This window comes from Drosophila yakuba, chromosome 3R (genome assembly GCF_016746365.2).
Source record: "Drosophila yakuba strain Tai18E2 chromosome 3R, Prin_Dyak_Tai18E2_2.1, whole genome shotgun sequence".
Classification (NCBI taxonomy): domain Eukaryota; kingdom Metazoa; phylum Arthropoda; class Insecta; order Diptera; family Drosophilidae; genus Drosophila; species Drosophila yakuba.
Window position 1 is genome coordinate 3,887,624 of NC_052530.2, and position 26,505 is coordinate 3,914,128.

At 43.2% G+C, this 26,505-nt stretch overlaps 1 protein-coding gene across 6 annotated transcripts in view; it reads right to left on the reverse strand.

Annotated features, from left to right (window-relative positions):
• Positions 1-720: 720 nt before the first annotated feature.
• The window catches only part of LOC6535427 (Down syndrome cell adhesion molecule-like protein Dscam2), a 41,096-nt gene continuing 15,311 nt past the window's right edge, over positions 721-26,505 (reverse strand). For 3 of the 6 annotated variants that reach the window (XM_039375420.2, XM_039375422.2, XM_039375421.2), the window contains 27 exons: positions 26,332-26,449; positions 25,605-25,828; positions 23,937-24,064; positions 23,735-23,835; positions 22,778-22,982; positions 20,748-20,879; positions 20,526-20,675; positions 20,286-20,431; positions 19,770-19,905; positions 19,339-19,458; positions 18,794-18,946; positions 18,206-18,728; positions 17,646-17,856; positions 17,236-17,491; positions 17,003-17,146; positions 16,008-16,316; positions 15,776-15,931; positions 15,257-15,436; positions 14,597-14,971; positions 14,141-14,266; positions 13,129-13,444; positions 12,491-12,654; positions 12,027-12,275; positions 11,648-11,875; positions 11,238-11,511; positions 10,635-10,898; positions 721-10,580 (listed from right to left, as the gene is read on the reverse strand). In XM_039375420.2, the coding sequence (XP_039231354.1) occupies positions 10,484-10,580; positions 10,635-10,898; positions 11,238-11,511; positions 11,648-11,875; positions 12,027-12,275; positions 12,491-12,654; positions 13,129-13,444; positions 14,141-14,266; positions 14,597-14,971; positions 15,257-15,436; positions 15,776-15,931; positions 16,008-16,316; positions 17,003-17,146; positions 17,236-17,491; positions 17,646-17,856; positions 18,206-18,728; positions 18,794-18,946; positions 19,339-19,458; positions 19,770-19,905; positions 20,286-20,431; positions 20,526-20,675; positions 20,748-20,879; positions 22,778-22,982; positions 23,735-23,835; positions 23,937-24,064; positions 25,605-25,828; positions 26,332-26,449 (5,485 nt within the window). In that variant the 3' untranslated portion in view covers positions 721-10,483. Of the gene's footprint in view, positions 10,581-10,634; positions 10,899-11,228; positions 11,512-11,647; positions 11,876-12,026; positions 12,276-12,490; positions 12,655-13,128; positions 13,445-14,140; positions 14,267-14,596; positions 14,972-15,256; positions 15,437-15,775; positions 15,932-16,007; positions 16,317-17,002; positions 17,147-17,235; positions 17,492-17,645; positions 17,857-18,205; positions 18,729-18,793; positions 18,947-19,338; positions 19,459-19,769; positions 19,906-20,285; positions 20,432-20,525; positions 20,880-22,777; positions 22,983-23,734; positions 23,836-23,936; positions 24,065-25,604; positions 25,829-26,331; positions 26,450-26,505 lie in introns of those variants that run through there. The other 3 variants (XM_015191664.3, XM_039375423.2, XM_039375424.2) reach the window with 3 other exon arrangements.

Below are 26,505 nucleotides of genomic sequence, written 5' to 3' on the forward strand. Positions count from 1 at the left end.
CCATCAAAAATGTATGAATTTGTTGATTTGACGGAAGCAAATATTTGGCAAGCGGATGTGTGTCGTGCTGGATCGTCCTGCTCCTTTTGGCCAGGAGCATCTGGAAAATGTATTTCATTTAGCCCGGCAAGACGCAAGCATTCCTGATGCATAAAGCAATCGACTGCCAACCCTTTGGCTCTTATTGATCGTCGGCCAAATGCCCATTTATCCAACCTCGCATGCAATTAGTTTGCACTGCCAGCCAAATGCATTGGCCTCACTAAGCCCTGTATACATATGTGTAAATCTATTTTTCGTAAATATATCTAAGCGTTATCGCCGCCGGCGGTCGTGGCCATAAAATATTCCAACGCATATGCATAGTTGGATGATTTTGCCATCCTCAACGAAATGCAATTTGCGGCGCGGCGCGTGCCCAATCTTTAATGTGGCATATTCCAATCGAACATTCAACCCATATGCTCGCTGAGAGCTGACAAAACGAAAACTCTAAATAAAACACTAAAAGGATCGAAACGAGCGGAAGAGTCGTTACATTGAGAGACTGTGTCCTTGTAGTTTCATGCGATGGTGACCCCGATGCATTCCTCTAATGAGGCTAATGTAGCGTCGTGTTTGTGCGTTTCTTAGAAATGGGTAGCCTTGGGGATATGTGTATAAAGATTTGCAACGAGTCCCTTTTTATGTTCTCAAAAAATGTATAAAACTCGGATCGGATGCTACTAGGAACTCTTTTTAATGTTGTATCATGATCATAAATTTTATAGAATTTATTTAATTACTTAAAATTTGCAATATCTCGGATTCTATTATAAGTCTGGGTATCTGTTCGTCGTGTTGCCCTCCACCAACTCCACCGTGCGACTCGCACGCACACACTCTAAAAATGGCTGCTGCACACTGCTCAACTAAGCATATCGACGTCAATAAATCATCCAATAATGCGCTGATGCTGATGCAGTGCATGGCGCAAATGGCGCTGGAAACTCTCTGCTGTCTGCGGGATAGAAAAATGGGTGACATGCAGTAGGGAGTTGTCGGTTACGAGGTTGGGCAAGGGCACCCAGATGCCGATCCCGATGCTGAATGCTGGGACTATGTCTTTGGCCATTTCCGTAGTAGTTACATACGAGATGCTCCTGCCCGCGTTGAGTGCTTTTTAACTTCATGGTACAACTGATGCTGATGCTGGTGCTGCTGCTGATGCTAAGGCTGAAGCGACTGGCTGGCTGTGCTGCACTTATGTTTGCAGATTGTCAGCAGAAAATGCGAGAGCGCAGAGCATTCCACAGATTGAATTTTATTCGGTTGCGGTTATTGCAGCCATTACGACTGCTCCCTACGCACAGAGAAAAACTACGACATCTTAGAGACAAGCTTAGAGAATCTGTATATAATTCAATTCTTTGAAGTCATTTAAAAATAATGCTATGTTTTGTTTTCAGTACACAAAGAACATTAAGCACTATAAATAAAAACTTGTTATCTTATTAATATTAATTGGGGAATACAATGTGTGAGAGAAGTCTACTTTTTTGCTGGTACGTGCGAGTATGTGAAATTCATCGTTATTTTTATAGAACCTCAGATATGTTGTCAATTTGGTTTACTTTACTCGCAGTATTCTTATTTTTTTATGTTGATCCTTACTTAGAGTGTACGCGTGCTCTATGCTTTCGAAACTCGCTGGTGGGTCGAGTTCTTGCATCAATTTACTGGATGGAGCTTATGTGCTGCTACTGCAAAGTGCCTGCCATTTGTTCGGATGAATTTCGCTGGCGTCAATTTTGTTTAGCCAGCAGCCACAACCCAGCCACTCAGCCCCAAACCCAACCCAACCCTAACACCACCCCAACCGAACAACCGCCCACCCTCCGCCAAAGTTCATTAAGTTTCATTTGTTTTTTTCTGTGCAAACGCCCAGCTACTTAGCAACTTGTCTTCTCCAACGACCCACACTGATGGCTGCGAAGGGGTGGTTGGCTGGGTGTTTAGGTGGTTGGGTGGCTGGGGAATTCGCTGGTTAAGTGGTCGGGTGGTGCTGTGGTGCGGTGAGGTGCTGCGGCAGCTAATCATTTTATCGTTAACGTCCCACTGCATCGAATTGGCCCCATTGGGTTAGTCGCGTGAAAAATAGTTGCGTTATGGTAGACTGACTGACAATCTTCACAGATTTGCTGGCGCCATTAATGCGATTTTAATGCTGCGATTTGATTGAGGCCAATTGACAGTTTGTTCCTTGCATCCTGATTCCTAGTAGGGAAATCCAATGGAATAAATAAGTGGCAATCGTAAGCTGTCTTAAAGCAGTTTGCTATATATGATTAGCTCAGGTAGGCACACCTCAAAATGGGTCATTAGCTTTAAGTTATTAGCTTGAGCTGAAAGGGTGCTGAAAATTGTGGAATTTTAACTAGAATTAAAAGAATGCGGACAAAGCCTTGCCTAACTATTCTTTATAATTTAGAGAAGTACAAACAAGTATAAAATATAAAGTATATAAAAATCTACCTACGAACATTGCTCATTGTTGAAGAACGGAGTAAATTGTAAATGCATAACAGTATGCTTATGGCCTGCACAAATGGATTTGAAGCATTGACCGACTCCTGCTGCATCCTCAATTTAGACGTACACCCAATATTTTCCAGTTGCATGCGCATTCCGCACAGCTTTGCACCTTCGGCCGTGCACTTGCTGACCGCAGCATCTCGACCAGGTGGGTCGAACGTTTAATTAGACTAATTAAGGCCCGGCAGGGGAAGCTGCATTAATCAGCTGCACTCTGCAGCTGAACCGGCCAACCGCATTGACCTGCAAATCTCCGCTCGACGGAGCCAGGACGGTTATGCAAATCAAGACAACGTCTCTGGATCAGAATGACAGTGTGTGGCAGTGACTGTGACTGTGGCCAGCGCCTTTCGGTTGCAGCCAGAAATTGTCAATTTGAGATGCGCAATACAGGGAGAGCTTTGGCAATTAACGGAATAATTGTCCTCCGGCTTTTGCATCCCACTTAAGCGTTTTTGTACAGCCCGACTTGGCATGCGAATAATGCTTGAGTAATTGCATGCATATTTCATGCATATTATTAGCATGTAATGAAATGAGGGCTCTTCAGAACGTTGGGGATAATCGGAGCCTGCAGAAGGCGCAGTCCCTTGAAGAACATTTTATACAAAGGCCTTCTGCATTTAGCTTTTTCAGCTTTTAAAAACATTGCGACTCGTTCTCAATTTCTTGGAATTTGCATTTCTGCCTTTGACAACACTTTTTTTTCACTTTTGTCTCCGTTGTATTTCTTTGGCAGTCGCTATCTATTGACATGGGACTTTGTCCCTCCATCGCTATTTCAATCCGTCCGTCCATCTGAGCGACCGACCTTCCCTAGGTCCACTCGTCCGGCGGAGTAAGTAGCCAGAGTCCTGGGCCCGGCTGTGAACTTCCGTTTCCGGTCGCCAGCGACACGCTTTGCAACAGCACTCAAGCGCAAAAAGTGCCTTTCAAGTTATTTTCCTGTTTCCACTGCGCCATCTTTATTCGATGGTCTTCTTTGGGGATCTCCTCTTTTCCCTCGGAGTGAGTAAGTGTCCCTTTGTTTCGCATTTTTTTCTGATTAGATTTTTATTCCCATGAATTTTCATTTCCGTTCGTGAATTTTTTATACGGACATACGTCCATCGTTTTATCTGCTTTTGGTAAATTCGTTCACAGCAAAAAACAGCGACTATCTTATTGATTTTTGATTTGTGAACTATATATTAGCAGGAAAGCATCATCATCTATGTTACATTAGGAACAGCGTAATTAAATTCTAGTATTCAAATTGTAATCTCATATAAATGTTTAGTTAAACGACAAAGGATTAAAAACGAAGGAAAAGTTTTTCTGAGTGCCTGAATTGCTGTTGATAAAAACAAGATGTGCTAGGTCAAGAAAATAAATAAAAAAAGTTTGCTGGAATGTGTATCTGGCGGATATACTTCTTATCGATAACTGACTACGTATTTGTATCTGTTACTGCGTGTGTATCTGTATCTTTAGCTGCATTCAGTCGCTTCGTTTGCTTTATTCCCTGGCGTCCGACTTAATGCACATTTCAAATTACCGGGCAGTTGTTGACCTGATTACAAAGCCGTTCCCTCCGGCGCCACTTACTTCTTACATTTTGCTGCTGCTGCTGCTGCAACCGTCTATTAATTTAGTGCCCCTTTCACTAAAAAGGTTCAATTTTTTTCTATAATGATTTTGTGGGCAATATTATAATAACATTGATTGCAAAAGCGCCGCAGGATAAGGTCGATATGGAAGGGGCAAGCTAGCGTTTACAAAACATTCCACCCATTGTGCACCTTGTTTATCGAACCGAAATTAATTAGGGATTTTAAAGGCCAAGGTAAAAGCATAGTTCGCCAGACCGTTCATGAAATTTAAGTTAATGGAGCGGATAGGAGGATAAAAGGGCCCCGCATGGGACTCTTCACAAGAGTTCTTATTTTTGGAATCTCTCTTTAAACGTTTAATTAAATTTACCTAAAGTAATCTAAGCCTTTTTTCCTTTTCTAGTAAACTTGGAGTATTGTGAACAATTCTTGGGGATAACTAAACCCATAGTCATTCATGAAGCGTTTTTAAGCTGCTGTCCATATTTTTTCAAGTTGAATTAGCCGCTGTACAGTCAATTGGCTTAACTCCCAGTTGAATCGATTTCCATGCGCCACAGGCAATCGAGACTACTACCAGATGCGGTATCATCGGTGACAACTACACACAAGACGAACCCACATTGAACTGGAAACTTGGAACCGATCAACGTTCAAATGAGCAAGAACAATAGTCTCAGTAGAGGGGTGAAGTGCAGGATATCAAGGAAAAAGTTCAGGGACGTAAAAAATCTGGAACAAATTACCAATTCTAAGTTTGACAATAGTGTTCCATCTCATGATATTTGGTCATGATGTACGCACAACTTTGATGCACTCCAAACACAGTTTCTCTCCGAACGCCTGGATCGCATCCCCATTTTTTCTGCGCCATTTGCAACAGTTTAATTCCATTGAATGTTTAAACGAGGACCAAACCAGTGCGACAAAGGCTTTTGTGTTAAATAGTTGAACGGTGCCAGAAATTATAATGAATCCAACACCACACATGTTGCTCGCTGTGGGTGGATAAACCTGTGATAATTTAAATAATCAGGGAGCGGCAGCATCCGGCATTCCCATTCGCATTCGCTTTTGCCTCGCATTCGTATCCGCATCCGCATCCCGACAGCCAGTCAGCCAGTCAGGCAGGCAATGCAAAAGCACTTTATTTAAGTGAGTCCCACATGAATTGCACTTGGCTGTGCGTCCCTCTAACCGCCGTCTGTATGTTTGTCTGGCCGTCTGGCTCCCCTGACTGTTTGTATTTGTAACACTTCTTTGCATTTTTTATGCCCTGTCTTTGTAAAGGATGCACACAGGCAGTCAACTCTTTGGTTCGTGGTGCTCCATCTCCAGCTCCACCAGCAGCACCATTGCCATTCCATATCCCCAGAATGCACCATCAAGTGCCTTTGGCAGCAGCTGTTTGGCATTTCTGTGGCGGCGGTTGTGGCGGTCTCTGTGGCGGGATCTTCTGATTCTGATTCTGAATCCGAATCCGGCTCTGATTCTCATTTCGCACCATGTCCCGATCCCACGGTCCACGCCAGCTCATTACGTTGGCTTAGCTTTGGTTCGACTGGGCGCTGCTTGTTGCCTTAAAAGGGGCTCACTTGCTGCCCAGCGAATTGAAATGCATTCAACAATGGTTCAGCAACAAAGTTAACAGTAACAATAATAACAGATTTAAGGGTCCAAAATTAACTTATACAACTCCAGCAAATGCTACCATTCAAATCGCTAGGGAATTCGTACTACTACGGTGTTACAAATGCAATTAAAAAAACAATATGTGGCCCTTTCAGATTACTACTTTCAAATAGTTTTTTGCACTAAACATGCTTGAATTCATTATGCAATTACAATGGAATGCGTTTGAATGCATGCATTTGCTCTGAGTGAATTCCATTTCGAGGGCTGGGGGCACATTGAATATGCTCGAAGCTCGAATAATATTTATGCTTAGTCAGCAGACAGTCAGTGCTGTCGTACGGCTACCTATTTTGCAATTTCTTTCGGGCATAAATCAACAGGATGTCGTCGGCCAGCCACATGCTACGAAATGCCCTGTCATTTCGTATTTAAACAGTTGCAGCAATTTATGACAAGACGTGCACTAGGTTTACCTTTAGTAATTTGAGAATTTTAATTAAAGGCACTGGTCAACAGCAGGCTGCATTTCAATCTACGCACTCAATGGGGTGGGGGGATTAAAGGAGCGATGGTGGGGATCACACAGTTGGGCGTCATGTGCAAATGCATCAAAGGACATTTGCATTTGCCCGGCATTTGTAGATAATGCCCTGCGTCCAGAAAAGACAGCCGAACTGGACTATCTCGGGCATACACACAACAAAAAAGCACACCTACTATGTGTGCACTTATGTGCATTTATGAAAACTGCTAATGAGCTTCATTTTTAAAGTATTCAAGTAGATTTTCAATTTATATTACTTCGATTATCGAAAATCCTGTTCAAAAAAATACTCCCGTGTTCTCTGAGTGCCAAAGACCGAAGGCCGGTCTATCGAGGTCATTATTAAATGCAAGTGCATCAGGAGTACGGTTGCCTAGCATCCTGATTTTGTGTGCCCTGCATGGGTCCTGTACACTGAACAAAACCAGAAGATGATTTGAATGCGCTGAAAAAAGCAGTTCAAAAGTTTTAGATACACAAAACTAATAACTGCAGGAGATCTAAGTCTTTTTAAAGTCGGAAATAATGTTTTAAGTTAATTCGTTGTGGATTGGTAATGGAAATGTTTCTCCAAGTGCATGTCTATCCTGCGAGTGTGTTGCAGTGTGGTGGCTTCCTGTGTGCATTACATCTACATGGGAGCAAGTGGGCCGCTTGTACTACTAACCTCTTGCAATTTTCGGTTTTGAATTTGCTTAAATTGCATTATTGTCCTTGTTGTTGCTGCTACTGGTGTATCTGCTCTGTGTGCTATCGTTGTTGTTGTGGTTTTGTGGGTTGATGATGGTGGCGCCCCCACAATCTGATTGCCTTCCATTGTGTTTGCTGCTCAAATTTATCCCCTTGCAATTTTGTGCTTATTTGTTGTAGACTTGCCAGGCTTGCAGCTTTAACTAATTGAAATCGATTTTGGCCATGTCCTTAGCCAGCGACGCATAAGGACACGGCCAGAAGGTTTCCGAGATCGCTCGACGGGAATCGAGAATCATGTCAGCGTTAAGCCTAAATACGACAAACGCAAAGTGACTCTCAGGATTGCGGTTGCCAAATCGATTTTTGGGGATTTTCGCATTCGGTTGCAAATGAAGCAAGAGCGTAATAAAACTTGCATGTGCCTTAAGTGCACTTCAACTTTCAACTACTAGAGTGGAGTGCCGCTCTACACGTAGAATAAAATCAAGCTCGATTTTAATAAAGTACTGCATTTAATAGAAAACATTAGGTTATGGAAAAGGTTCCTAAATTAAAAATTTCCTAACTAGGAACGTTGAATAATTGTCCACAATGCAACTTCTAGTGATTGCACAAGAATATGGATTTTTAGAAATATTATAGTCTTTAGAATATTTAAAAGTTTTAAAAATGTGCGTTTTTTTTATTGCACTTTCTTATGCTGTAATCAAATTTAAAATGTCAAACATCCTATTTATACTGTAAGTATAAACTAGAATATTCTAGATTGCACTTGGAGTGTACTCTTTATTGCAGAGCCGTGTGTTTTCATGCGTAATTAGATGGCAATCGAAGCCACAGAGCGTAGGGCCTTGCCATAATTAATAGCAACAGAGCAGGAAAGCAGGATTGCACAATGGCCAAACATGCACTCCATTTCTGCTTTGATTACGAAAGTTCTTGTAAGGCATGGGGAGCTCCGAAAACTTTGCCTATCCAAATACACACGCCTCCAAAATGTGTGGACTCTATAACCAGTTCGATACGTGAACTGTAAGCTTTGTGATTGGCCGTATGCTAATTAGCATAAGTTTTGCGCTTGGCTTAGAGTTAACAATCTAGGCATCGAGTTAATTGGTTGGATTTCGTTGGCGAACAAATATCACTGGCATGAATCGAACCGTTCCTATTAAACTTAGTTTTCCGATATCTTCAAAAATGTTGCATTTGCCTGGCAACACATTCTTGAATGCTATTAAAGCTTATTTGTCAAATTATTCAGTTTGCATTGTTTCTTAAGCTGAATTAATTAATTGCCTTAATACATTTCACAGATTTTAAATTTGTACTGCTATATAAGAGGAGTGTTATATTTCAGGTAAACCGATACATAGCTAAGCCCAGAGCTTTCCCTAATTCAATTTAAATGGCGTGCGCCTGCAAGTCTGGTTTTCATTGTTAAGTGGTCACCTATGCGTATACGAAACATCCGATGCAAGCATTGATGTTTCACCTCTGTATCATGTGCCCCGAACTATCTCGAATTTCCATGTCATACACACACACATCTTGGATGTTACCTTACTGACATGACTTCAAAAAAGTTTAAAAACATTTGTGAAAATTGACAAAGTTTCAAGTCGGCAACAAACAGATGGTAAACAGTGCAGCAGCCTGCCATGCATGTTTAATATCTCTCTGAGTGAGTTTGTGCACTGTAAAAAATGAGCCAGACCTCTTGTCGATTATTAGTTTTAAAAGTTTAGATATTATTGTATCATATATATTCTTAACTTTAAAAAATCGAAATCTATCTTTCGTACTTACTTTATTTCGGAAACAGCAATAGACAGTTTTCATTACCAGCGCACTTTTCTTATGGTTTTCTTTTGTTTATGATGTAAGAACAGCTTAATTGATTATCTTTTATTCGTGCGTTTTTCAGTGTATCTGTGTGCGCGGTGTTCGGTATTGGTGTCTGTGTGTGTCTGTGTGTCAAAGGCATCTTGTGGTTGAGTTTACCTAGTGAAATTGAAGCCACATTGCGGCGGCCAGCGCCAACTCCAACTTCCACTGATTGCCTAAATGGCGTGCGTTCTCCCTTGCCAGCCGTGTATATTGCATCTCCCAGTGGGGCTTGGGGCGGGGTGGAATAGAATGGAATAGAATGGAATGGATTGGAATGGCGGAGTTTGTCTGGATGGCGACCACTGGCTTGTGGTTGGACTGCACTGTATTTGATTGATTTGGTTGGCTCTCATTTGCTTGCATAAATATTTGCACAGCTCTGAACCAGGGAGAGGAAATAGAATACTGACCAGATAAGTGGAACATTTTTGCCCAACAGCCGGCTGGCACTGGGCAAATTTGGTTTTTAATGAAATTACCACAGTTTGATTTTGTTTATTTTTACACTTCTTTTATTTAATTAATTTGCGTATTGGTTTTCGCTCTCTGCCGCACTTCATCTCAGCATGTATATTAATTTAGGTGTATTTCGTATGTATATATTTTACCTATGGTAGCAATACAATTTAATTGTTGATTATCTACTTTTAATTAAATTCCATAATTATTACTTTTCCAATAAATGCAGTATTAGATTTGTGTACAAATGAATGAAAAGGTCTCTCGAAAAAACCAAACGACATCGATTAAATAGCCGGCATTTATGAGTGCTGCGAAACTGTAAATCAAGTTATGCAGTTCATTAACCTCACATGTTTTTTGCATCAACGCGTACTTCAGAACAATTTAATTTATCACAACAAATTGAATTAAATATATGCGTGTGTATATATGTATATTGGTACTTTTACTAGCTAGCAGATACAGTTCAACTCGTCTCGCAACGATTATCAGTTTTAATATCAATAGAAATCGCTGGCAACATCAGTTGGGAGCATCAGTAATCAATAGTCAGTTAGATCTCTATAGATATAGTCTCTAGATATAGTCTTTAATTTGCTCGATCGAGTGTGCGAGAACTTGGATGCCATCTTACAGACTAAGTTATTCTATTTATACACCACGTTTATGCGCTTGACCTTTTTGCATGAAATTGATTTACTCATGCGTTCTCAATTATAGACACGATTTTGTGTGCCTATAAATTAGTTGTGATTTTTTGTATGGCAATTCTAATTTGGCAACAAATCATCAAATCATAAATATATATAAAACTTGCTGGTATTTAAAGAACAATAAAGTGGGTCAAACCTACTGGTTAAAACGCTTTGTTTTTCTAATCATCCCTAACTATTTACAGTTTTATAACAGCCTCATAAACGTGGTAATAGTGTACACTTATTGAACAAGGCTTAAGATCTGAGCTAAATGCATTTAAATGCCACATTTCGTATGTCATCGTGTGTGTATTTTTCTGAGTGGCACTGCCATGTACAGTGAGAACTATTATACGTGTATCGTGTATTCTTGGCGCTCCTGCTCCTTCTTCTCGTGATACCTAGAGGTTCGCAGTACTGGTTAGTATTGGCTCAAGATCAAGAACAAGTTCAAGTTCAAGTTCGGGGAAGGTAGACGCTACAGGCATGCAACACAAGCTACGGTCAAGCACTTTTGGGTGGCATTGTAAATTCAAAGCGCCTATACGTTACCTTGCCAACAGTGAGGTCAACTCCTCGCGGTCCATCTTGGCCAGCTGAGCGTCCCCGGTGCTCTCCATCACGCGCTGCACCTCCAAGTCCAGCGCCCGCTGTTCCCGCTCGCAATCGCTGTGGTCGCCTGGCTCCCGGCCATCGTGGAATCCTGCGGGCGGGCGAAATCCACCGGAAAGGTCGGCCCCCGCCCCCGACCCCGCCATCGCGGCTATGGAGGCTGCCAAAGAGGCGGCGGTCTCCGCATCGACCTCACTGTCTAAACTACAGATGGTCGAAGAATGTGGGTTTTTTAAGTCTAGGATCGAGTGAGCTTCTTGTTTGCTATTCTAATCTTCAGCAGACAAGACATTTACTTGAAACCCAATCATGATTGTAAATATAAATTTAATATGGAGCGAAGAGAATTTTGCAACCACAATGCTTGGCTGGAATAATTTAATTACAAAAAAAAATTTTATTGCATTTATTGGATGCCCAAGTAAATATCATTTATTGGATGCCCAAGTAAATATCTTGCCTTACTTAACAACTAAACATTTCGATTGTTTTTCGTGTCGCTAGTTTAATTTGGATTGGTTAGGGTTTAGGTACCTGAACTACCTGTTGCTACTACCAGGGCACTTTCTTCGCTCCAACGTTTGGTTGCTGGGCTGTTGTGCGCCGCTTCCGTGCTTCCGGCTGCGCTGTCCGGCACTCCGCTTCTCGGCCGGACCGCTGCCTCCACCAACGCCCCCTCCACCTCCACCTCCACCACCACCCAACCCCAAGGCCATGCCCATCCCAAGGACGTGGCGCGGGGTGTTGTGGCGACGCTCGGGCGCCGGCGAACCCTGGTCATTGTTGGACTCGGTGCTGGAATCGGGTCGGAACATATCTACAAAGTTATAGGAAAAATATAAAATATATAAAAATACTGTATTAACTATGATAAGCATCATAGCTGTTTAATTGGTCAAATAATGGTAGTGGTGAATACGTATGTACATATGTTCAAAATTACGTATACGCACCCACGACCGCTCGTCCGTCACTGCTGCGCGATGACTTGCAGGGCACTCGGTAGGTGGGCATGTTGGAGAACTCGGTGCTGGGACTGATGCTGGTGTCCGACTCCGATCCGGCCACCACGCCGCTGCAGGCAGCGCTGCTCTTGGCGCTCCGTCCTCCGTTGGATTTCTTTGAGTGTCCTGCCTGCGAACCGGCCACTATGGTCATCGATTTGCTCAGCGTAGACTCATCTTAAATTTAGAAGAAAGCGCAACAATGTTTATGCATTGACTACATTACTAGTTAAAGGGCTTCCTACAGCTGATCCTACTTGGTAGTGATGTCGTGTAGTCAATTAAGGTGGTAGAAATCAAATGATTTCAGTTTTCCGATTTTACTCACCTTCCGTGTTGTAATAGCGCTGTTTGTGCCAGCTGGACTTGCTCTTCACGTGGCCGAATCCCGAGCTGGGCAAAAGCGGGTAGGCGGTGGCGTTCAAGTTCTCCCCCTCCGGGTGCCCGAAGGTTTTGAATTGCATGGTGTAATCGAGGGGCGTTTGGGCCGCGACGGCACGTGTGGGCGTCTTGGCAGGAGCTCCTGTCCGTCCGCCATTCACGCTGAACGTGGCGTAGGGTGAAATCTCGTACATTTCTAGGTGAGACACGCAAGCAAATACGAGTTTATAGTGCACTCAGAGAAGATGGATTACTTTGAAAACATACAATTATTTACTGCCTTAAAAGACGATTTCGCATTTTAGTTTATTTTTATAGCAGGTTAATGTGTAGCAGGTGGTTTAATTGCCATCTTTAAATACAAAACCCGTTTCGCACCTGTAGATAGGTTTCCTTACTCAATCGACTTACCCGACTCGTTTCCCTTGTCTACGGTTTTAACAGGCGAGGCACTGTACACCTGCTGATTCCGCCGATTTTCGTGGTCCTCCTTGTAGTCGCCAGGCAAAGTCCTGGATTCGTAGCCCTCGGCGATGGGTCCGCAAAGAGTGCGTCGATGTTTGATGGTCAGAGCTCTGGAAGGAGTAAGAAAGAGGAATTTGACTCCATTGCGACTCTAATTGAAAGATGGGGATTCCCTTCTCTTATCCGGTTTCGCTGCTTATAACTCAGAATAAATTGGTTAACTAAATGATAAAATCGTAGATTTATTTGAAACCTATTGAACTAGTTTTATACTTTAGAGACTAACTATAAGCTGCGCGAGTATCCATTAAAATCCTTTTGTGAAAATTCCGGATTCAATTCATAAGGGGATTAAGGGGCAGCGCTTTATAATGCCTGGAGAGCTCACGCTCGTTACTCTTTCATTCGCCTGCCAGAGAGTTAATAAATCCTTAATTAACATTCGCAAGCCATTACGACAAACGACTTCGTCCTGGACAGGCCTGAATTCCCAATTCAATTCTCTCTCTCTCCTCGAAAAATTCCTGGATCCAGACCCACCCAGCCCAACCTCCCCCATTAGTTCAAGGGCCGGACGCACTTACATCGTTATGATGGAAACCGTGATGATGACGACGACAATTAGCGTTGCGAACCAATCACCGCTGGTCGGATTTGTTGAGTTTATCAGATTGTTCATCAAATCGTTTTCCGAGGGGAAAACCGATGGCGGCGGAATGGTGATGCCATCGATGTTCGTCGTGCTGAAATGATAATGCTCCGTCGTTTTTCCCGCATCGTTGGTGGCAGAGATACGCAGCTGATACCACTTGGCTGGCAGAAAGTCGCAGAAGATTAAATTTTCACGGTTTTCCTCGGCATTCGAAATATCCGAAGTGACAACTGTCCACCGTATGTCGCCTAGGGGCAATGTCCGTTGGAAAACACACGCAAAGTACACGCGAACACGTTCCGGAAAAAGAGAGATGGAAAAAAGGAAATTATGCATCATACGCCACGTTGCACGCGGCGCGGGCTACGGAATAAATTTGATAAATATTTATAAATACAAATGGCTGTAGATTGGTCAGTTAATTGAAAACAAAAATAATTATATTAACTGTATTTAATTTAAAGCCAATTAAACGTCAGCTAATAAGCGACACAAGGCCATTTGGATACTCTTAATTAGGCAAATGAAAATTTTAATTAAAAGCTTGTCGCAGCCGCATTTCTTGGAAAATAGGTGTTGTAAAATAGGTGTAAAAGATTAATGAAAGTTACTTTCATGAGGCAATGTCAAGTTTTGCAAATAATATAAAATTTTAATAATCAAAATACCACCGTTTTTATTCCCCTTGATTAGTATAATATTTTTTTAGAATATCTCATGACATTTTAAATGAAATATCAAATTCCTTTTCGAAAATTGGTAAAGAGTTTGGTTATGTCTGTCCATCTTACGTATTGGCTTTATGCTTATGGTTTATGGTTATGAAAATGTTGCTGTCTGCGTCTTCGGTAATAATATTCGTGGCTTGTGCATCAGTTTTGAAGAACTTGGGGTGCCCACTTCAGAAATGGCCACCCATGCATTCAATGCTAATTTGGACTCACCCAGCGGTCTGTGCTCGATGGAGAAATGATGAATGCTGCAGCCACCATTTTGCCATGATGACAGCTTCAAATTCACGCACGTCGCATTTGTGGCAATTAGTTCGTTGGCGTTTGGAGCTTGAGAGGCTGTGAATGGGAATCGATCATTTTAATGGAATGAATGAAGTAAAATGCCCATGTTGGAAGTACTACCATAGTCAGAATATTCAAGCTATAATAAAATAAAGGCAATTATAATAATAATAATGTCTCTGACTTGAGTTTTTTGGATCTCTTGATAAAATAATTTAATGCTTAATAAATATTCTCTAATATATTCCAACAAAGATTTCCGAACTGTTTGTTTATTTTGCCCATTTCCACTGATGCCCCCTAACACATTGCCATTTGCGGCCACCAGACGAAATTTGAATTCAGGACAGGACAACTGGGGATTGCCATCCAGTTCCGACTCACCTTTACCCTTGGTCCAGACGTTAATTTCCTCACTGGCCACCCCGGAGCCCACCATGTTGTGTGCGGACATTTTTATAATGTACTGATTTCCGCACTTCAATCCCGAGATCGTAAAGGCATTATTCTCGGGCAGCAGCTCCGTGATGGACCAGCTCTCTCCGGCCGTGTGGTACGATATGGTGTATCCCTGCAGCGGAGCCCCACCATCGTCGGGGGCATCCCAGCTGATGCGAATGCTGTCGGCGGAAGCGTACTGCACGATGATTTGCGGTGCGCTCGGTGGCTTCATCGCAATCACCTGGTACTGGATCTCATCACTGCCGAACAGATTGTTCGCCGTGCATGTATAATTTCCGGAGAGGCTGCCTTCGACGCCTGCAAAGGGTAACGAGGAAATGGAAAAATCAGTGGCACATGTTCAGAACGGAAAAAACAACCTGTTTCAACTTTTAGTAAAACTAATTTAAGCAGATTTGAATAAACTTTGTCTTAACACTTTAACTTATAATTCGAAAACGTATTATTGTGGCCATATAAATGTTACCAACATTTGAAATTTCAAGATATAGCATATTGAATTGCAAATTTCGTTATCAAGTACCAGAAAACGTTTTGAAAATGTTTCAAAATATTTGCATAATAACTTGCGGTATCACTTACGGTGAATCTTCAGGTTGCCCTCGTTGGTCACCTCGTAAAAAGGACTGAAGGTGACGGGACGATCGCGGGTTAACCATCGGGCGCGGGGCGTGGGATTGCCCACCGCCAGGCACTCCAACACCAGTCCAGTGCCCACAGCCTTGCGCACCACCTGACCAAAGGAGGCGATTCTGGCGGGAGCTGAAACAGGGAAAACGCCGAGGAAAAACACAAAATGAACAACAGAAAGGCAGGACATTTAGTTAGGTGAGCGAAATTAAAATGTTGCGGCCGATGCGGCTTTCCGCCAGCACGATGAATAAATGTCAATTTTTAATTAAAGCGACATTTACCGGCTCATTTATTTACGTACACTCGGAAAAACTGTTTATTTGTTTTGCTAATAGTTTGCTTGAACATATAAAAATAATATTTTATGCACATGGTTCCATTGAAATCGAACTTGTCCGGTTCTCCGTTCTCCGAGTGCATGCGTGCAAATATTTGTACGTATATAGTATTTATCTGGCTGCAACCTACCTCGTGTATTGGTGGCCTGGGCAATCACAGATGTGGGCTCCCCTTCGCCCACGGATGTCGACGCCGAAACCCAGAATTCGTACATTTGATTCTCGGCCAGGCTGCGTGACTCGAATGTCACCGGATACCCGTTCTCGTCGACACGCACCATGTGAGCTGGACCGGGCGAAAAAATTAAATGACCGTATGCATTTCAGCGCCCCGCGTTGGGCGCCATTTCTTTGAAACTTACTCTTAGCCTGGCCTTTGCGACCCGCCTCCCTGGAATAAACCGTGTAGTGCGAAATGATCCCATTGCGATTTTTCGGCGTGAGCCAGGAAATCAAAATCGAATCTGCCGTCAGGGCTGCTGCCTTAATGGCCGCCGGTGCATCGGGCACGTCGTCATCCGTCTGGCAGAAGAGCGGATGACTGGCCAGGCCATCGCCAGTGGCCGTGTAGGCTAGGACTCGGATCGAGTAGTTGCTGGCCTTGTGTAGGGTATGCAGGTACGTCTCCAGGTTCGATGTGCGCTTGATCTCCAGCTTGGCGGGAAAATCAACTGGCAGAATATAATAACAATTTAAGACAAAATGTTGCATTAAAGGTACTGTATCTAACGATTTTCTTGAATAAATTTAGTATGCTAGCCAAATTCTATAGTCAAAAGTACTTTGTTTAAGCACTATATCATCTAATCCTCTGCATATCAGAACTGTCTCTCCAACTTTCCTAATTTCAACGCACACTCCAATGCCATGCATCGCCAGTTGGCGTTATTGATTTGATGAGATTTGAAAAATCAGTGCCAAAATCAACAACTTGCAGTGTCATTAATGGGCCCCAGCGCCAACCCATTGAACCCTACGCCAAAACCAATAAAGTTGAGCAACTCTCTTCACCCTTTCGCCTCCCTCGACCACTTCATCCTGGCACATCTTGCTGCCTGGATATCGTATCATATCTATAGCTGTTTGCACAGCGCTCTCAGGCTCTGGCAATATCAACAAAATCAGCGTCATAAAGTGCCAACTGCAAACTGACGCAGCTGTAGTAAGTGGAGGTATACAGCAGTGGCTGAAATAGTAGCAGCCAGAACTAAAATTGGAATTTTTCCCTTGGCTATTTCTATAAATTTTTTACACGACTTCGTAAGGTTGTCTGTCTCTTTCGGAAGATTTAAATATAGTGATTTGATAGTGTAAGCCTATAATTATGACCACAGTTGTGCTTGCCACATATACTCACTTTGATGCACAATCGGGCGATATAAAATTTTATAGCCCTGTATAATGCCGCCGTGGAACTGCAGCGGTGGCTCCAGCCACGAAATCTTCAGACTCTGCGATGACAGGGCGGTGCAGTTGACGTTCTGTGGCGCTGCCTCGGGAACTAGAAAGAGATTGAGATACACATGCCGCGTTTTGCAATACATGTATGCATAGTGTCTGCGCATCGCTCTCATTAGCTACTCAACCCACCTCCCTCTGCCGTCGTTCCGAAGATGGCTGCACTCCAAGGACCGGAACCAAAACTGTTCATCGCTCGAATGGTGACCGCATAGCGGGTGTACTTCCGGAGACCCCTCAAAGTCGCCTTAGTTGTTGCCCATCCGCTGACAATCGTAGACTTCAGCGAGCTGTTCACCACGCTGATGAAGTTGATGTTCTGCTTTTCTTCGCTGCAATTCACTGTGTAGCCGATGAGCTCGCCGTTCCAGGATTCCCGCGGTGGGATCTGCAATTATAACACCCAGATACAGATACAAATTACAATAGGAGATAATGGTATAAGTAAGCTTATGGTAGCTAACACATTACGTTTCTAGATACAAATCCTCGATTCCAAATCGACCTTTTCCCACAAGTACATCAATGCACACGACACTCACCTGCCAGGTGACAATCAGCTCGCTCTCCCCACCCGTCTGCACCTGCACATTGGAGGGGGCCTCGGTGGGCGCCTCCTCCTGGGTCTTGAGGACAATGGCCTCGGTGTAAGCGCTCCGCTCGATCTCGTTGATGGCCTGCATGCGAATCAGAAAGGTGGTCGCTGGGGTCAGACCTGCCACAATAGCGCTCTCCCGCAGGTCGCTGTCATAGCTGTCCCAAAGGGCAAACAAAAGGGCAATGCAAAGAAAAACGTCAGCGTAAGTGCCATAATATTTCTCTTTTATTTTTTGTGAAAATGTTTTCGATAAAATACGAGTATGTGTCAACATCTAATAATTAACTTAAACGGACGACTATTGACTTTCACTTATTGTGATTGTCGAACGAAGTCAAAATCATAAACATTTTTATTAAATGATATGATTTTATTAAATAATAGTTTAGTAATAAGGGCGAGAAGCGAACATAACAATGAAATAATTTTCATTGGCAATATGGTGCCTATTTTTTAAGTGTAGGAAACTGTGATGCCAAAAATATTTCTAGCGTGAACACATACCTGCGACTAATGCTCGTCGACGGCAGACTGACGTTGATGACGTTCTGCCCATTCCAATCCCCTCCTGCGGCGGCCAGGGAACCATGTGACTGTAGGTACTTCAGAGCCTGGTACTGCACTAGATAGCTGAGCACAGGGGAGTTTCCATCGAAGGGTCGACGCCAGCTAAGCTTCAGTGTACGCGAACCAACTTCGAAGATCTCCAGATGGGAGGGCACATCTGGTCGCTCCTGAACGGCGAGGAAGATAATCTGCTCCGCCCTTCCGTAGGGATTCTCCGCTATGCATCGATAGACTCCGGAGTCGTGGCGATCTGAGTGACCAATGGTCAGCTGAGAGTCCACGCCCTTTTCCGTTTTCATCTCCGCTATGCTAAACCGGAAGTTATTCAGGTCGATGCGTCCATTATTCTGCGTCCAGCCAATTGTGATAGGTTCGTCGCCCTTGGCACGACAGTCCAAGGTCACGGGATCGTTGCGACGAGAGCTTATATTCCGAGCAGATTGCTCGAATCGAGCGGGTTCTACATGGACGGATTTAATTATTAAGCTATTACTGCTCGCACTGAAATTTTTTATCTTTCATTACCATTCACATTTATTCGAATGGTCTTTTTAAGACCAGCTCCGATTTCATTGGTGGCCTGACACATATAGTAACCCTCATCATTGTCCGTCGCCAGATTTAATAGCAGTGAGTGATTACGCATACTCAGTGGCTTAAAGTCCTTTGACCCTTTGCCTACACAGATGAAAATGTTGTTTCGTATTTAATTACAAGCTGAATGAAATAATAAATAGTTCATAATTGTACAAAAAATTATTAAACTATTTTATGTGAATAAGTATTTACTCATTGCCAAAATGAGAAAATAATTATTTAACATTTTTTGGAATGTCCGAATGACATTTTAGACGCATGAATTAAATAATTGATTTTTGATTAGCTAACGCGTTACAAATCCTTTAAATTCTTTCTTTTCGTATACATCTGTCAGCAAGTCTCGAAATTTTAATTGATTGGACCGAGTGGGCGGTTTCTGGAGGAAAGCATCCACTTGGCCTCCTTGAACCCATTTAATAAACTGTATATCGAAGTCCCAAGCCAGCTGGGACTGCGATTGGCAAACTTACCCTGCCCTTTGAACCAGGTAATAGTCGGAATCGGATATCCCTCCGCCTCACAATTGATCGATATTGTGTTGCCCAGCATAATGGCCGTGTCCATAGGCTCGTAGCTCCAGCGAGGCGCCACTGAAACGTGACCGGGCCACAGGGCGAATGCGTAACGAAGGGAATGGAATGGAATAGAGAACAACAAAAACGGCAACAAAATTAACAACTCTCGACCCGTGTGCATGTGTATCTTTGTTTTGGTGGCCCAAAAAAGGGGCAAACTTCGCAGCCAACGGCGCACAAATCCTGTGTGATTTATTTAGAAACAGCAGCGCATCGCTTCAATGGACCCAGGCACACACACATCCAGCATCGCATTCCAACCCATCTGAAATCCGGAATCCCAAGTCCTGAATCCTGAATCCTCTCCAGGCTCCCCGCCCACTCACCTCGCACCTGCAGCTCAGCCGTATAGTTCACCTTGGCAGCAGCGTTGCTGGCATAGCAGGTGTACTTGCCACTGTGCCTCGCACTGATATCCTTGAAGACCAGCAGCGAGTAGAACTCCTCCTTCTTCTCGGTAATCTTGTAAATTGAAAGAAACACAAGTAAGTTGGGCGCTTTGGAGCTTACAGACTATGGGATACCCAGTTGTTAAAGAGTTCATAAGAAATACATTTAAAATATATAGCTTTATAAAAATAAGTTCAATACGTTACCAATTTAAGGCCATTGAATCAAAAAAGGATATTAAAATAAAAACTAACTGCTAAGCTAAGTTTTCAAAAAGTTTAACAGCAGAAAATAAAACCAAATAACCAAAAAGATAAAACCTAAATGAAAACAGAAAAGCAGAAGCTAATGAAAAGTGGCATTCAAATGCTGCAATCGTAGATATTTCCGGAGAAGCAAGGACAAAAATATACAGGAAACTTTTTCGTTGCACTTCGGAGTGACAGGCTTACCTGCAAACTGCTCGGGATGGAGCTGTCGTCCTTCTTCCAGCTGAAGTAGATGGGCATGTCGCCGGAGGAGACCGCACAGGTGATTTGGGCCCGTCCACCCTCCTGCAGATTCTTGGGGAACTTGAAGGCCTCGATGACGGGCGGACCTTGATGAGCGATTAGCCGCCAGACATTAATGTCGCTCGAAAGGAGCAAAATAAAAGGGACATCGCCAAGGAGCTGACAGTCCCCTCTACTTACTGTTCACATTCAGCTGCATGTCCCGGCGCGCCTCCTCTCCCGCCCGACTCCTTACGATGCACGTGTATATGCCCTGATCCCGACCCGGCTCCACATTCTTGATGACCAGCTGCCCTCCGTCGGCTACCGAAGCCAGTTCGTAGTGGTTGCCTGGTTGTGCGGTTGGACAATAATGTGTTAGACCCTCAGGACTCTGCACTCTCCCCTTGCCATTTGTCTTACTCGTTGTCAATTCCTGGTGCACCTTCTCCCATCTAATTTGCTCCACGGGATAACCAGCAAACGGACAGTGCACAATTATATCCTCGCCCGCAACGGCTTTAATCGGTCCAATGGCTCTCACATACGGAGGTCCTGCAAGTATGCAGTGGAAAAATTTGATTATGCACTTGTTCAAGTCAATTTCAATAAAACTATATAAATGAATACATATTTAATTTAAAATGTGTATTAATATCGTTAGTATCGACTTATTTTTAGCTAATTTATTATCCATCCAAAGATTCCGATAGCCAGATAAGTAATATGCTATTACTTTGTTCCTTAATTAAAATAAATTATTATATTGGTTCCTCTACTCTTAATTGGTGTATATTGCAGATAGTTTGTAGTCATCTAGTTTGATTATTATTTTAGGTGTGTGTGCTGATTTAGGGGCATTATGAAATTTATTAAATTAGTTACAAAATGCAATTAGGCAGGAATACGCTACGAATGCTGAATAATTCCAATTATATTCGTTTGCCGCACATGCGACGTTAGTACATAAAGTGCAGATGCGGCGCACGATGTGTGTGCGTGTGCGTGTGTGTGAGCCTGTGCATTTTTAGTGCTGCTAATGCAACTCGTTGCATGGGTGAATGCGTTGCATAAATTGCAATATTCATAATTAAACAGGCGAGCCGAAGCCTGTGGCTTCATCAATCCTCAACAGGCCGAAGTGAGTGTGAGAGTGAGCTGGGCGTTGTGGGCTGTGGGCGTGGAAGGAGTGTATCAGCTTGTGGCTTGAATGTTCATAATCGAAATCATTTTATTATTTCGGCAAAAATCGCGTATAGAAGGATGAGTTAAGCCACCAGCGCCAAAAGTACTATTGAGTGTCCACTATAGAGGATTAAATTTCAATATTTCTATACAACCCATTGACCGTCTTATGTACTCAATCACATATTCATCACCATCTTCAACCCCTTGCCGTAGGTACCTAATTTGATTTTCAATTTGATTCTGGTGAAATCTCCTGGCTGCAGGCCAGCATTCAAAACATCATCATTTATCATCAATACGCACGCCCACTTAAATATCAAGAATACGCACACTGAGACTCAAGCTGCCTTTGCTGCATCATCAGTCATTCGGCATATAGGGCGTATGATTTATATCTGTCCCACATCCACTTCCTTGTCCATTATTAACACATTAAGATTACGCTCTCCGAACTGCTTACAATACGCAGAAGCTCAGCATTTATGTGACGTTAAATCTTTCAGACGTCGAGGCAAACGTGGAGGGCACTCTTATCGCCTGATATTCGTATATTTGTGAAGTTTATACACCGATGCGACAGTGATTATCCTGCGAGATACTCAGGCATTCGCCAGGCAATTCGCACTCCTAAACTTGCAAGCAATGCCTTCAGTTCACTCAGAGAATTGGCAAAATTGGATTTTAGGTTGGTATTAATATCAAATTCTTTTTAAATGGCCATACAAGCCAAAATATCTGATGCAGGGAAAGTAATTTTGATTAAAAGTGTCGCTTACTTGACATAAAAGTTACGACAAGAATAGCAATTTAAATTTAGGGATTTTTCTTGGTGTACCCATGTGCTCCATATCTTGCGAATTGATTGGACTGAAAGCAACATCGTCATCGGGGTTCTTGTTGCTTTTGCCAATGTCTCTGCCCCAGGAGATTTTCTTTGAGGCGCAGCCAAGCATTTTCCCCATGAATAGCGGAGTTATTTTCCCCATATCCTGCACTCCTTTTCCGCGATGTTTTTGTTTCGTTGCCTTGGCATTATTTCCAATCAGCTGCCGTTTCGATTGCCGATTTTGTAGCTTCTTGAATGGCAAAGTTCGCGTCCCAGAGACTCGTCGTCTTTTGTGATTTGCATTGTTTGGCCAGCGCACAAAAGACGCCTTTCGGCGGCTTTTGCGATAACAAAATGGACGCAGAAACCCATTTTAGGGGCCACAATTAAGGCGGCCCGGTGTGGGTAATTGATTTTCCGAGCCAATTTATCAACTCACCGTAAACATTCAACCTGGCCGAGTGCTGTACGCTGCCCATCGAGTTGCTGGCCACGCACTTGTATAGACCCCCGTCGTCGGGTCGCACGTGCGAGATATTTAAATGGCTTATCACATCGCCAGACATATCGACAAATTGCCCGATCGCGAACCGATGATGCAGCGATACGTCCATGATGGGCTGCGAGTCCAGCAGCCATGCGAACTGCAATTATATGGAGGTGGAGATGGTTATGGACACCGCAAAAATCAATAGCAGCACGAAGAGATGCTCCTGCTGGAGGGCAATAATTTTCGGGCTTACCCAGGGTATCAGTTTATGTAAGCAGCCGGAAAAATACATACTCAAATAAATAAATAAAAAAAAAAAACAAGAGAGAACGCTATAGTCGAGTTCCCCGACTATCTGATACCCGTTACTCAGCTAGTGGAAGTGCGAAGGAGAGTCTTCAACACTGACAGTTTTTGGCGGTTTGTGGGCGTTAGAGTGGGCGTGGCAACATGAATCGACAAACTTGCGCTGCGTCTATGTCTCTGGAGTCTGTATGCCTAATATAAACTTTCTAGCTTTTGTAGTTCCTGAGATCTCGACGTTCATACGGACAGACAGACGGACGGACAGACGGACATGGCCAAATCGACTCGACTATTGATAAGAATATATATACTTTATATGGTCGGAAACGCTTCCTTCTGCCTGTTACATACTTTTCAACGAATCTAGTATACCCTTTTACTCTACGAGTAACGGGTATAATAACATATAGAACAAATGTGATTCTTTGGCTCACAGAATTTCTTCGTAATATCTTTTTCATATTCTCTTTATAAAACAAATAAAGTTCCAAACAACAATTGCAGTATCATATTATGAATGCATTTCTCTCAGTGCTTGCTTGTGCGTTACAATGATGCATAATAAGGCCAATAAAGCATTCGAGAGTGTGCTCTACTCACTTGCGGTGGCGGCGAGCCGCTGGCGGAGCACTTAAGCGATATTAATGGCCCGGGACGAACGTTCTGCTCAATGAAGGTGTAAATCAATTCCGGCACAGTGTCTGCGAAATAACGTGAAAAAGAGAGGGGCGGAGGGTGAAACGAAGCCTTGATAAATGCCAAAACTCCGACTCATAAACTATGCACTCCCTTGTCAACTTACCGCCCAACTTTAGCTCAGCCATCGCCTGGGCACTGGCACGTTGGTTTTCCACGAGGCACTGATAGACACCGCGGTCCCTTCGTCCGACATTTTGCACCAGGAGCGAGCTCTTCGACAGGAAGCGTATGCTGCCAGCGACAACATGGGTTAGGGTTAGCACAGGGGTTAAGGGGTCGCAGGAGTAAGAGTGTTAAAAATGCCGACTGCTGAACTGCTGAAAACTGACAACGTTGCAAAATGGACAGCGGGCTCCACAATTTGCCATAAACTCACTCCAAAAAGGCACAGGAGTGCACTGACAGAAAAACATGGCAGGATACTGTACCCCCTCCTAAAAAAGCTTTAATTTCTGTGAGTTTGTTAAAGCTAGTTTACTTGAAAGGATAGAATACCCATCAATCTAAACCCAAAACATCTCTATTGACGTTAATTTGCTGCCCATGACGAATTAATATCCTTGGTTTTCTTTGAGTGCAAAGCATGCTTGTGTGCTTTTGTGTTGGATCGTTCAGGCGAAATTTGTTATTTATTTTATTAGCATAAGCATAAAAATTTCTGCTTGATTTGTAATGCTGATTCGCTCGGTCGCATGCTTATCCTTTGGGCGGTTTTCCTTGGCCAACAGCTGGGCAAGCTGATATATTTACATATGTAGATATGGCTATATATACGATGTTAGGTACGCATGTATATAGAGATGTACATATGTACATGCGAATGGAGCATGCGATGTTTGTTTTTGCTGGCCGAATTGTTTGCCAGCTGCTGCTGTACAAATTTTGCGTGCGAATTTAGTTTGCCTTCGGTTTTGCTTTGGCCCAGGCCCCTGCCATCGTATTATGCTGATTTCATGTAATTTGCATTAAATTATCAAGATGTGTCCAGGCCATTCGGGCGAAAATATGCACAAAGCAAAGGATTTCCCAGAGGCCTAGGTAAGCAATGCCAGGATTTGCATAAATTAGTCAGAAAGGGTGAATGTAAGGGGGCGGAAAGCTTGATTAAAAATAATATAATATGTATCTCCACAGCTTTGAGGTATGCTGCAAACTAATTGCAAACCAATCGACGCAAAACTGTGCACAAATATTTTAAATAATATTACCAGCGCCAGCAATCAAAATCTTTTGAGCACTGACCTCATACAGACTTTTTGTATGTTCTCGGTTTCCCAACCAAACAGCGCAAAGCTTTTAAACAATAAACTGAGCTGAACTGTTCAGTACAGAGCTGAACTGAACTGGACTGAGCTGAACTGAAATCTGAACTGCTGTTAAGGGGGTGCAGTAAAAATACAGAGCTCCACGCTCGCCGCCTCCCACGCTCATCAATAGTAATAATAATAACAGTAACAATAAAACATTTTCGCCCGTCGAATGCCCTAACAACGGAGGAGTGTAATCTATGGATTTTTCCACGCTCCTGTTTGATTTCCATTTTTTATTTCATATTTTCGGTAGGGTCGGAAGGCTTTTCGCAACTGGCGAAAAACTGATATAAATCGAAATAGGCAATACAGCGTGGCATGTCCGTCCGTTTTTCTGAAAGTCTGACTGTCTGCCCACCCCGTTGTTCCTATTTCACACAATCCCCAGCGGAGCTCGTCCGTAAAAGCCCCAATACCCAATTCCAGATGTATGTATATTTTCGGGCTCCGGCTATACTTACTTATCCCTGCCGGTGGTGAGTGCATTATTCGCCTGCAGCGGCTTGCCGTTGTGCAGCCAGTCGATGGCATCGATCGCTGAACCCGTTGTCGTACAATTGAAATTCGCCGTTCCCCCCGAATTGACAATTTGAACTTGCGGCAATATATGCACCGACACATATGAATTGACACTGAGTCGGATCTCGATGCGCTGCTCCCCAAACTGATTGGAGGCCTGGCAAATCTGCAAAGGGGCGCGGGTATTTAGATGCATATATGAGAAAGTCCCGGGAAAGTAGGGGGAATACAGTCGCACCTCTAAGTCAAGTAATATCTAGGGATGTGGCAGTTGCTTCTTTTTTATATTTACGGAAATAACACATTTAAAAGTGCATATATAGTAATATTTAGAGAATAACTAAAATAGAACTTTAAATTCGCCGGAATAGGTGTGTCCAATTGAAGACATCTCAGATTACAATGTTTCTACTTTTGACACATACATAACACACTAAATGAAATACTATAGAAATAGGAATTCCAAGGAATTATCAGTTGCACTTCTCAAAAATGAATATAAACTGTGTGGATGGGAAATCAGTATGCCTAATCTGTAGGCTTAAACATTTAAAGAACTTGCTTTTTAGTATTAAGGCAAATGCTAGCCATTCGGCTTAGCGAGGCTCGACTGTATTCAGCACCCCGAGTTGAGGATTGTCAGCGGTTGACAGTTGGACGGTTACTTACCCACTTGCCCGCATCGCGCTCGTCAGCATTTTTGATGAGCAGCAGTGTGCGCGAAAGTATCACTCGCTGTGACGAGGGTATGGGATAGAGGGCTGCCGAGTCGGAAACGCGATACCAGCTATAAATCAGAGTGAGTATATATATGTATATGCAAAGCTGTCTGGAAAAGCCTCT